At 49.6% G+C, this 11,714-nt stretch overlaps 1 protein-coding gene across 1 annotated transcript; it reads left to right on the top strand.

Annotated features, from left to right (window-relative positions):
• The first annotated feature begins 1 nt into the window (after window position 1).
• On the top strand, window positions 2-11,366 carry GGA2 (golgi associated, gamma adaptin ear containing, ARF binding protein 2). The gene is made up of 17 exons (XM_032126475.1): window positions 2-102; window positions 696-780; window positions 1,622-1,697; window positions 2,215-2,313; window positions 3,244-3,367; window positions 3,855-3,958; window positions 4,419-4,499; window positions 5,241-5,378; window positions 5,513-5,594; window positions 6,470-6,589; window positions 6,852-7,019; window positions 7,268-7,323; window positions 7,610-7,761; window positions 8,549-8,718; window positions 9,649-9,818; window positions 10,246-10,356; window positions 10,948-11,366. Exons 1-17 carry the CDS (start codon window positions 69-71, stop codon window positions 11,056-11,058), a joined length of 1,881 nt encoding a protein of 626 aa, XP_031982366.1. The 5' UTR covers window positions 2-68; the 3' UTR covers window positions 11,059-11,366.
• Window positions 11,367-11,714: the final 348 nt, after the last annotated feature.

Raw genomic sequence — 11,714 nt, forward strand, 5'->3', positions numbered from 1 at the left:
AAAACTCACGTGGGCTGCCCGCGGGGGCGGTGGAGCCGCTTCCTGCTGGGGCGGAGCGGACGGAGCCCATGGCTGGCACGGGGCAGCTGGAGCGGTGGCTCAGTGAGTGAGGCTGGGCTCTGGGGGTCGGGGCTGGCTTGGCCGCTGGCTCCGGTGCCTGTTCCAAACTGGGTGGGCACTGGACCAGCTTCATCTCCGTGGGGAAGAGCCCATCGGCATCACGGAACCCCGTTAGGGTGATGTGGGTGCTGTCTCGCTGCATCTGTCCCTTTCCCCATCTGTCCTGTCCATCCTCAGCCCCCAAAGCTGGCTGAGTTACAGGCTGGGGAGTGGGTAAAGCCAAAAAAAGACTTTCCCCCTGTAATTTAGCTGTGCAAAAGTGTAAACTGCCTGTGTTCCAGCACAACAGTGTGGTCCCGGGAGAGCTGCCTGTAAATGGTTTTGAAGTTTCTCATGCTAAAAGCAGCATCTGCTGTTGTCAGGCTGTGCTTGACTTTAAGTGTGTGCGTGGGACTATATTTTTAGGCAAATTTTAGTAACAGCTGTTTCCTGCTCGTCCTGGATCTCCCCTTTCTGCTGCCAAAAGCCCTGGAGCAGCGGCACCAGAGAGATCTGAGCTGCTTCCTGCCCTGAGTGCTCGCTCGCACTGAGGCCGCGCTTTCCTTTTTCCTCTCTTATTTTTCTCCCTTTGTAAGATGAGGCCACTGACCCGAGTACCTCTGAGGAAAACTGGGAATGCATCCAGCGGTTCTGCGACCAGGTGAACGCTGACACGGAGGGGTAAGGCAGACAGACAGCTCTTTGTGTTCGTCCAGGCTGTGTCTGGCTCTGAGCTTCCCTCACGGCTCTGTGGGAATGGGGCCTGGGGCCACGGTGTGGGGAGCTGAGGGGGCTCGCTGGGCTCTGCTGCTCCCGGGAGTGGAAATGAGTTGGAAATTGGTATTTGCCAATGTGATGGAGGGTGATACCTAGGAGTGGGCTCTGACATTGATTGCTGGAGCCCACCGGGCAGCCGATCCTGGTGGCCATGCCCTCAGCAGCCCCTCAGGAGTCTGGCCAAGGATTCCTGCTGTGGGGTTCTGCAGGAAAGCCCCGAGGGAGTTCAGCCTCAGCTTTTCCTTCCAGATGGGTGGAGGATCTCTACTGAGACTTCCCCACCTTCCAGCTGACAGTCTGGGCTCTGTGGGAAGTAGCAGGGACTCATTAAGTGAATGACCTGTCAAACCTTAGTGATCATCTCTGTTTGGAGCAGACTGAGCTCAGAGCTCATAGTCTGGCACCCAGCTCGTGCCCAGGAGCTGGCACGGGGTACCCTGGCTGTTATCAAAGCTCCTGCAGCTGCAGAGAGCCAGGTCTGGTGGTGCTTGCCCATGGACATTCCCCAGCCTGTCCCTGCTGCTCCTTCCCAAAAGACAACCCCTGGGCATGGCTGAGGGGCAGTGCTGGGATCACCAATTCCCCTCTTGTGCGTGTGCACGTGTCCCTGGCCGCCGTCATGCCCAAGGAAGGGTATCTGTCCTGTTGTGAATCCAGAAGTTGCTCTTCTCTGCAGACCAAAGCCAGCAGCATTTATTTTTCCTGGGAACTTGTGCATGGTGTGACTTGCTTTGCTCTTCCCCAGCCCGTTGTTTGCGCTGAGGCTGCTGGCACACAAAATCCAGTCCCCTCAGGAGGGGGAAGCTCTCCATGCTCTCACAGTAAGTACTTGATGCGCACACAAAGCAGTCACTTGGAAACAGTCTGGCAGGTAGAACAGCAGAGCAGACAGGATAGCTCTCTCTTCCTTTTCTCTTAGATGTTGATGTCTTTCTCTTTCTCTTGGATGCCTCTCGCTTTTAACTTTCCCTTGCACAAGGAATACAGAAACCAGAGCACAGTGGAGGGAGTAGCTGCCTCTGTGCCTCCCCACATTGCTCTGCTGCGGTGTTTCGTTGGTCTGCGGCTCTGGCTGTGTAAGCTGTGTCCCACCACAGAGGCAATAGCTCAAAAGTTGTTAGTGATGAGTAGAATAGAGCAGGTGGTCTTAACTGTGCTTCTTAGGAAGGTTGGATGAAGGAATAAAACATGTTCTTGCTGCATGACTTTCTCAGTATCTTGTATTCATGAGTGCAGTGCCAGAAGGTTCTTAGATTTAGTATTATAATGACAAAGTTTTTGAAAACTCCCCAAGCCTTGTGTGTTCAGTTCTTGTTGGTAACATTTTGTTTTCTGCAGGTGCTGGAGACCTGTGTGAACAACTGTGGTGACAGATTTCACAGTGAAATGGCAAAATTCAGGTTTCTGAATGAGCTGATTAAAGTGCTTTCCCCAAAGGTAGGTGATGGTGGCTATGGGGCATTTCAGGATAAGAAATGCAGCTCTGCTTTATCAGAGGCAGTGGGATCTTCTGGCCACGCTCCTCTTCGTTGGGGTAGGCCTGGGCCTGCCTGAAACACCCTGTCGGCATCGCAGCCATCAGTTTCCCTTTCTGGTGGATCCTGCACACATTTACCACTGGTACATGTTTCATTTTCCATTGCATCAGCTCAAAGGCAGAGCTGCAAAAAACTGATTTCAAAGAAATGCTCAACTGAAGAACAAAACTCCTTGTCTCAGTCTCAGGCTTGGGAGCAGGATTTCAGTGAAACCACAGAATTTAAAGTATATATCACTGAAGACAATTCTGTTTACTGCTCTGAGAGGACAAGTATCATTTAATGAGTTTGACATGCCTGGTCTTGGGGAGGTTTGTGTTTTTGTAATAAAAAGAGTGCTCATAGGCAATAATGAGAGAAATTGGAGAAGACATCCAGATGCTGATAAGAGACAATAACTTTCGTTTCTGGTTTTGTTCAGTTTTTGTGTGTCTGGGGCTAGCTGAGGCCAGTGGTGTGATTGCATTGCAGCAGTTAAGGGGAGTGTTTAAAGTCAAGCACAGAACTGTTTTCACTGAAATAAAACAACCTGCTTTGGATTTTGGATTCAATAACTGATCAGAGAGGTTTGAAGAGGTTTAATTTTGATGTTACAGAACATGTGTGATTGTCATACACTCCACAGCATTCCTTGTGTTTATAGCCACAGCTCTAAACTGTTTCCTAACCCCAAGATACACAGTTGACAGCACTGTGAATAAACTCACAGGAATCCATTTTATCATTGGTTTCTGCACATAAACTCCTTGGGGCTGGATCCCTGTGCCAGATCTGGCACCAATTCTTTGGGTTTAAACTTTTTTTTCTTTCTTTACTGTCTTGTTTTCAGTACTATGGAATTTGGTCTTCAGAAAAAGTCAAGTCAAGGGTCACAGAAGTGATATTCAGTTGGACAGTCTGGTTTCCTCAGGAAGTCAAAATCCAGGATGCTTATCAGATGCTGAAGAAACAAGGTTCAGTTCTGTTATTTCAGTTTCCTTTTTCGCCTCCCAAGCCCGTGGTTTCCCCCACAGATATCTGCCCCCATCAGCTTGTGACTCAGCTTTTTCATAACATGCTGTTTGTAAGGAAAAGGGACAAAGGCCATACTTCCCAGGCTGGTTGGGTTCTGAAGGATGCATGGAACTGTTTAAAGGGATTTTCCAAAGAACAGCCTTCCTGAGCCACAGCCCAGACCAGTCTGGAGGCCTCTGTTCACACTGTGTGCAGGGAAAAAGTACAGGACAAACTCAGAAGTGATCTTTGCCCTGGAATACTCTCCCAGGGTTATGAGAGATGAGTTCAGAGGAATCCTGGGATGGATTTTTCATTCATTCCATTATATTTAGTAGTCCTCAGTGGTACTTTAATCCAGAAATCTGTGCAAAACCTCATGCCCTGTTGAGCATCGAGGTTTCTGCAGCTTGGGCATCATTGAACAGCTACTGTTACCTGTTCCAGGGATTGTAAAAGAAGATCCCAAACTGCCAGAAGACAAAATTTTACCTCCCCCTTCTCCAAGACCTCAGAATTCTATTTTTGACACAGATGAAGAGAAATCCAAGGTAAACCTTAGAGTCTTCATGCCCTGCCCTGTTTTGTACTGATGAAAAAAGAGGATCAGTAATATTTTGGGAGCTCCTGCTGTTTCAGACAGACTATATCAGAGTAATACTGGTCCTTCCTGCAGTGTAACAGCTAGAGAACTCTGTGAGGCTTTGTCAGAAATATTTGCTTAGTAAAAAGTGAAACTTTTTTACAGAAAAATGTCGGTTTCCGTGAAACCTCCCCAAGGGAGGGCTTCTCCAGGTGTTAGAGAAGTTCTGCAGAGCCAGAGTTCCTGATCCTGAACAGCCAGTGTATGCAGGCAGCAATATAACCTGGATTATATTATGGGACAGGATCTGACGTATTTCCAGGATTATAGGACCATTCCTGCAGCAGGTGTCTCTCATGTGTGATGTGTGCCTGCAGCACTGTGCCCAGAGGCTGCTGCTCACTGCTGTCCCATCCCTGCCCTGACAGCTCCTGGCCAGGCTCCTGAAGAGCAGCCACCCTGAGGACCTGCAGGCAGCCAACCGCCTGATCCAGAGCGTGATTAAAGAGGTGGGAACTCCTGGGAGAAGCCTCTTTGCAGCCAGGGAGGGTGGGAGGGAACTTGGCCATTCAGTCTTTGACAGGAGACTCTCTGTACTGTAGCCCCAGAGGAGGGCCCATGTTCAGTCTTTCCAAAATATTCTGAATTTACAGCATGGGATCATTTTGTTTTGTTTCCCTAAAATATGCCATTGCCAGGAAGAGGGGAATATGTGAATGTGCATACAGCAGGACACTTCCATGTCAGTGAGACCTTGGCAATAGTACTGCAGTAGTGGTAGGAAATTTCCAAAAGTAAACTCAGTTCCCAGGTGGAAAAAAGTCACTTCTGTACAAAACTGCCTCTTTCCTGCATGCAGTGTGTGTGTGCACATCTGGCCTGTCTGTTTGCATGTTCCATCTGAAGGAGCATCCCACTTCTCTGCTTACGTAGGAGATTTGGTTCAACAAAGCCCTGTGGTCATTTTGGGTGTGTTCTGTGTGGCAGAAGCCACCAACCAGCTCGAATTTTGAAGTCACACTCGTGCCTGTGGTGAGATGAATTCCATATTCCACAGCACACGGCCAGGGTGCTCTGATGGGGCGGCTGGGAGCACGTTCTCACCTGTGCTGCTTTGTGCCTTCTCTACCTGCAATACAGTATCAATAAGAAGCAACTCCCCAGGTGTGACCCAGAGAGCTCCAGACAAACACGTGCACTGGCTGTGTCAGCCAAGTTATCATCTCCTTTTCTTTCATTTTTCATCACAGGAACAAGAAAAGTCAGCTCAGGTGTCCCGAAGAGTGAACACCATCAATGAGGTTTCTGAGAATGTCAAACGTATGGATGAGTTACTGGAGAACTACAGGAGACATGAATTATCCCCAGCTGACCAGGAGACCCTACAGGTAAATGCTCTTTTTCCTGCATAAATGCTCTTTTTCATCCCTCTTCTAGAGGGAGCTTCACTTGCAGGTGATTGCGGAGACAGAAGTGTGAGTTTGCCTGGGATGTCCTGAGCAGTGAAACATTTCCTCCCCAGGCTCTGTTCCAGCGCTGTGAGAAGCTCAGGCCGCTGCTCTTCCGCCTGGCCAGCGAGGCGGTGGCTGACGAGGAAGCTCTAGGTAAGAGCCAATACTGTCCTCGTGGTTCCCTTCCCTGGGAGAGGAGTGCTTGGGCATTTGGTACCCTGTGGGCAAAGCTCTCCACTCTCACCATGAAACCCAGGGGAAATGGCATTGGGTCTCCTCTTGCTCATCTCTGAGGAAGTTGTTAATTTTCACTTGGAGCCCGAAGTTAAACAGTGAATCCATTTCTTCCAGCTGAGGTGGTTTTCTGAGTTTTTTTGAGTTCTGATGTTCAGAGAACTGAAGGCTTTTGAGGCCTTTCCAGATATTGAACTTCTCCCTCTCTGTAAAAACAGAAAGGGAAGTATATTTTCAATTTTTAAGTGTAATACCAAGGAAGGTATCCTGGTTTCAGCTAGGGTAGAGTTAATTTGATAAGAGCAGAATCTTTGAATTCCACAATTGGCATTTCATTCCTGTCCATATGCCTTGAAAACCTGACTGAAGCAATGGTTGCTGAACAGACATCTTAAATAGCAACCCTGAGACCTCAACTGCACCTCACACCTTCCTTTCATACCCATGGGTGCCATGGCTCTCCAGCTGGGGAGTGCTGGGTTATAGACTCAAGTACACTGGGAAAACTTGTGGAGAACAAGAAAGTGCAGAAGAGATGGCAGAAATTAGGAATACTTAAGAGATGGGATAAGATTTCAAAGTGATCTTCACGAATGAGAGAGAGGCCTGAAATCAGCAGCCGTGTGTGCAAAATGGAATGAAAGGCGAGTGAAGAGTTGAGGGCAGCCTGCTCCGCTGGCCTTCGCTCCTGAGCTGCACTGTCCCTTCCTCACGAGCAGTTTGGGGAGTACTGTGGAACTGTCCTGACCTTCCTGTTGGAACATGAGTATTTTGTATCTTCTCTGGTTTCCCAGCTGAGATCCTGCAGGCCAATGACAAGCTCTCACGGGCGCTGGGGCAGTACAGGCAGGTTGTGGCCAGCCAGGAGAACGGGGATGGAGTAGGTTCAGCTGCCAGCTCTGCCCATGCACCAGGTGAGAAGCACCCACGGCACCCCACGGCAGCTCTGCCCCGCATGCCAGGTGGGAGCGGGGTTTGGGAGGGAAGTGCTTTTCAGAGAATAAACGTGGAGAAAGTCCTATAACACAGGAAAAATATTATATAACCATCATTTTCTCTTGCATATAGTTGACAGAAAATATTCCTGAATTTTTTCACCTTTCAGGCACACCTGTACCCATGGATGTGCCATTCCTTTCTGAAGGCTCCTCGCTAACTCTGTCTCTGTTCCCAAAGCGTGCCAAGCAGCCCCACGGCGCATGAAGAGCTACACCCTGATCGACTTCTCCGAGCTGGAGGCCATGGCCCAGACTCCCCCAGATCCCTTTGCAGACACATCCTCGGCCTCCCGCCACAGCAGCACAACCTCCACCTGCCTGCTCGAGGAGGAGTTACAGTCCTTAGGTCTGTAGGTGCAGTTCAGTGTCACCCTTGTTACTGGGGGGTTTGTGGTGTTTAATAAAGAGAGGAGAACTTTGATTTCAGTGTCAGTCCCAAGAGAAAGTAGAGCCTTCCAGGTGTAAGTTTTCAGGGATGCAGCATCTTTAGTGATGTTAGACCATAGCCAAACTGCTGTTAGACAGCAAAGGAAGAACCTGTGGAAAAGCCCTGTTTTCTGTAAATTATCTGTGGCATTTTGGTATCTTTCTTAGGTCTCTGCAATTCCCCTGTCATACAGAAACCACCACCTGATTTTGGCCTAGCAGAGGTGAGTGATGCTCAGATACTTTGCAGTCCATAAGGTGTAAAGACGAAAATCAGAGATGATTCCTGGTCTGGCTTTCCCTGGCAGCCTTTTTAGTGTCCCATTCTGTTCTGAGGAGAAACTGGAATCCTCTTGCTCTCAGTTAATCTCTCAAGTGCACTTTGCAACCAAATGACTCTATATGTGTTACTACTTTAGGCAGTGTTATTATAAACAAAGTTCTTTCCAGCAGAATAGGTTTATTTTGCTATTATTGTATAACGTGAACCTGAAGGGCCTTATTTTCCAGCCTGCTGTACACAATGGATTTAGGGAAGGTGTAAGTGCTGTTCAAACCCTGGGACCACAGGAGAGTTGGGAAGACAGCTGTGCAGGGAAGAGTGAGTTCCGGAGCCTGGATGAACAGCTCTCTCCATTATCCAAGACCAAGACATTCTCTTTGTAAGTAAACTTTGCCTAATGAGAGATTTCGGGGCTGAGGAATTCTTTTACAGCAGGGAGGTTTAGGAAAACCTTTCAGCTGCCCCTGGTCAGTGATGGCAAGTGATCTGTGCACACGTTGGCTCTTTCCTGCAGTTGTGCACCTGTTAATTGCACTTTGTAATTGCACACCAGGACTTTCCAAGGGTCAGAAATTTGGGAGACAAATCCCATTGGCTGGTAACAAGGTGATGTTGAGCTGAAAGAACAAAAACCTTACAGTCAGGCCTTTTTATAGTAACCTGTAACTCAAAAAGTACTTTCCTCAGCTTTCTCCAGACTATGACAAAGTAGTTTCTAGGCATTCAGTGGAAGCTTGGAACAGTTCACAAATCAATCTGCACAGATCTTCAGAGCAGTGGACTACTATGATATGTTTATACAGTCTGCCATAATAAAAGAAATTTTACTGAAAATTTCCAGCTTCTTGCAATGTCTTTGAGCTGGAATTTACTTTATTCTCCCTGACTAGGGCTCCAGAGAAGCTGTGTGTAGAGACAGCAGACTTCCAAAGCCCTAAAACTAAGTTTTACTATAGTAACAGAACCAAAATCTGCCTTAATGAGTTTTGAAACAGGAAGATCTTCCATAGATGACAAGAGTTTTTTAATTTCTCAAGAACTCAGAATGTAAGCCTGTAGTTTCTTTATACCTAAAGGGGATGAGGGATTGGGAATACAGCAGAAGACAGTATATTCCCTGTAGAATCCCCAGTTAATGCAAGCTTTCTGCATGCTTTTCTTTCCAGGGATTTATCACCAATGAAATTGCACTTTCCAGATCTTCCAAATAACTCAGTGGCAGATCCTCCACTCCTCAGTCCAGGCTATGAGCTGAAGCCTGCTGCCTCTTTGCATCCAGCTTCCTATGATGCTTCTCTAGAAAACCTTTTTGTGCCTTTAGTCTCAGTTACACCAAGTAAGTGCAATTCTGTGCCCCAGCTCTCCTTACTAGAGGCTTACTAGAGCTCTTCCAAGCAAGCCAAAGTAGCTTTGTGCTTTGTGGGTCAGCTGGAGACAAGTAATGACTGTTCTGTGAAAGGCTTGATGTACCTGAGAATTTGAGCAGGTGCTAGGGGTCATAGCATGGCAATGTCCTTGTCCTCTCTACTTATTACTCAGGAGTTTCGTGCCCTGACTAATCTTTGTAATGTGCTTCTAAACTCTCTGTCCTTCACACCTTCAGTCAAGCTTCAAACAGTTGTTCTACAGGGACCTAAAAGACACTTGTGAATGGCAATTGCCCCACTTCCTAAAGAAGAGCTCTTCATTCCACCTCTGCTTTTCGGTTTCACACTGTATGGCCCAGCTCCGCAGCCCCTCCCCAGAGCATTTCCTGGGTATGTGTCACCCCGGGGTCTCAGCCCAGGGCCACAGAGCCTTGACTCTTACTGCTGCTGGAAGAGGGCAGGTGCAAAGACATCCTGATCTGCCTTCAGTCTCAAGTGAAGGACTTAGCAGCAGATTTTGGAAGGGCTGGGTGGTGATGATTCGCGTGAGAATTTGCCAGGCATGCATGATAAGGAGCCAAATCTTGTGTGTGCTAAGAAAGGCACTTTGCTTTTCCCACTGCATCTCTGTTGGATCCACACCTGACTTCTCTCGATGACTGGTGAAACCTGAGCTGCTAAATCCCAAATGCAGACATTCAGATTCCTGTCTCTGCCTTAGGGGCAGGTGTAAATCAGGGGCAGGTGCTGTGTGCCACTTGGTTTGTGAGTTTGCTGAAGGAAGTAAAAGTTTGTCTGCATTTTCCTTTCTGCTGTTCCTTATCCCATCTTTCCTGTTCGCCCTCAGATGGGAGAGGAATCCAGGCTTTGATTCTGATTCTCGTTTTGTCTCTTGGCAGGCACTATCTGTCCACTCACTGTGTATGATAGGAATGGTTTCAAGGCCATGCTCCACTTCTCCAGAGACCCGGCTCCCGGCCGGCCAGATGTGCTGGTGATGGTTCTGTCCATGCTGAGCACCTCAGCTCACCCCATTAAGGACATAGTGTTCCAGGCTGCAGTCCCAAAGGTGAGAAGCCTGTGACAAAGTAGCAGAGATGCTCAGAAATGTCCTGAGGAGAAGGTCCGCCATTTCTTATTGAGTATTTGCCTTGCTCATGGGACACTGTGTGGCTCCCTTTCTCTGCACGGAGAGCCTGTTGTACAGTGGTGCGTGTGGCATCGGTGCCCGTTTCACAGTGTGTATCCATGGCCTTGCTGCAGCCAGAGAGGGCTCCAGACCTGCTGCTTCAGCCTCTTGAGTAGGGCTCTTGCTGCCTGTGCATATGTAGCATGGAATTGGCTGTTCAGGATTATCTGCCTTTAGTTGCAGGCTGTGCTTTTCACTGAATGATAGAGTCTGGCTGATACATCTTTAACCATCTCCGTGGCTCAGTAATGCTCCCAGCCCTTTCCCAGCATGGACTAAAAAGTATTTATTTTGTTTTCTCTTTCAGACCATGCAAATTAAGTTACAACCAGCCTCAGGTTCTGAGCTGCCAGCCTTCAACCCTCTCCTCCCACCTGCAGTGGTGTCCCAGGTGCTGCTGCTCGCCAACCCACACAAGGTGCTGCTGATGGGCACTTGGAATCCCACTGGGTGTTTGCATGAGATATGGGGAGGGTCTTAATAATGGGGAGATGCAGTGGAGAGACAGGGCAGTCTGAACTGTGCTGGGAAGATGTTTTTCCTGCTCAAAGAGCTTTCCAGAGCTACAGTCTGAAGGATTGTGTGGGCAATTGCTGCAGGGGCCTGCACAGTTCTGGACCATCTGCCCACAGAGACAGCTCTAGGCACTCACTGTGCAGATGTTGGCAGCTGATGGAACACAAGCTGATGGCCCCCAAGGCACAAGTGATGGGTGGCAGATCTGTTGCATTGGTGGATAATTACGAGACCCAAGAATGTGTAAGGAGCCCTCTGTCTCTGAGAAGGTTGGTCAGGCCTGGATTGCCAACATGCCCATGGGTGGCTTGCACAGGTCTCCCAGTTGCTCTTGTCTATCTTAGGAAGATCCAGGGTTTCCTTCTGTGCAGAGCTTCTGCAAGGCTGGTGTTTCTCCTTTCAGAGGTGACTCACTGCAGCAAGGCTGTGAGGGGTGAAAGAGTCCAGGAGTTTATAATCATGGTGTGTCCCTCTCTCTTCCTTTCTCTCCCAGGATCCTATCCGACTGAGGTACAAACTGGTGTTCATGCAGGGCGTGCAGCCCTGCACTGAGGTGGGAGAGGTGACTGGCTTTCCAGAAGCAGAGCTCTGGGGCAGGAGCTGAAGTCCAGCTGGCTCAAACACTGCCATGTTGCCTTAGCCATGGAGGAGGAGGGACTGGGGGCCAGCAGTGCTGGCCAGTGCTCCATAAGGGCACCTTTTCTCGGGATCTGCCACCTCCTTCTCCCTTTTTGTGCCTGGCAGGAGTGTGAACTGGTTGCTTCTGCCACAGTCTTTCCCTGTAGCTGAGCCTGCTTTACAGGAGCCTGCTGGAGAGCACCGCAGCCGCGGTGCTTCTGCCATGCACACCTTTCCTGCTGCTTTCTGGGCCATTTCCCCTTTACTTTTTGAATTAAAAAAAAAAAAAAAAAAGTGAATCTACACCAGCATTCAGCGCCCGTGCCAGCCTCTCTGGAGCCACGGCAGGGCCTGTTCCAGGGACACAGGGACAAGGAACACCCCCGGCCCCGTTTTCCCGGGGTCTGTGCCGAGGTGCAGCGGGAGCTGAGGGGCGGGGGCGATGGGCACCGGCAGCGGTGGGAGACAGCAGTGCCGCGCTGGGGCCGGGCGGGGCGGGCACACGGCCGGGAACCGCGGCTCGGCCCGGCCCCGCTGCAGGCCTGGGCACCGTCGGGAGCTGCGAGGCCCCACCGGCCTGGGCACAGACCCGGTGGGACACGGCTCTCGGCCGGTCACGGCTCTCGGCCGGTCACCGCCCCG

Source organism: Corvus moneduloides, chromosome 16, assembly GCF_009650955.1.
Source record: "Corvus moneduloides isolate bCorMon1 chromosome 16, bCorMon1.pri, whole genome shotgun sequence".
In the NCBI taxonomy this organism is placed as follows: Eukaryota; Metazoa; Chordata; class Aves; order Passeriformes; family Corvidae; genus Corvus; species Corvus moneduloides.

What these genes read in the sequence shown, in the direction of transcription:
- GGA2 (XM_032126475.1), top strand. Translation starts at nt 69, where the DNA reads ATGGCTGGCACGGGGCAGCTGGAGCGGTGGCTCA. An exon ending in TTTAGTCTCAGTTACACCAA is followed by an intron (nt 8,719 to 9,648) that starts GTAAGTGCAATT and finishes GTCTCTTGGCAG; the next exon opens with GCACTATCTGTCCACTCACT. An exon ending in TGCTCGCCAACCCACACAAG is followed by an intron (nt 10,357 to 10,947) that starts GTGCTGCTGATG and finishes TTTCTCTCCCAG; the next exon opens with GATCCTATCCGACTGAGGTA.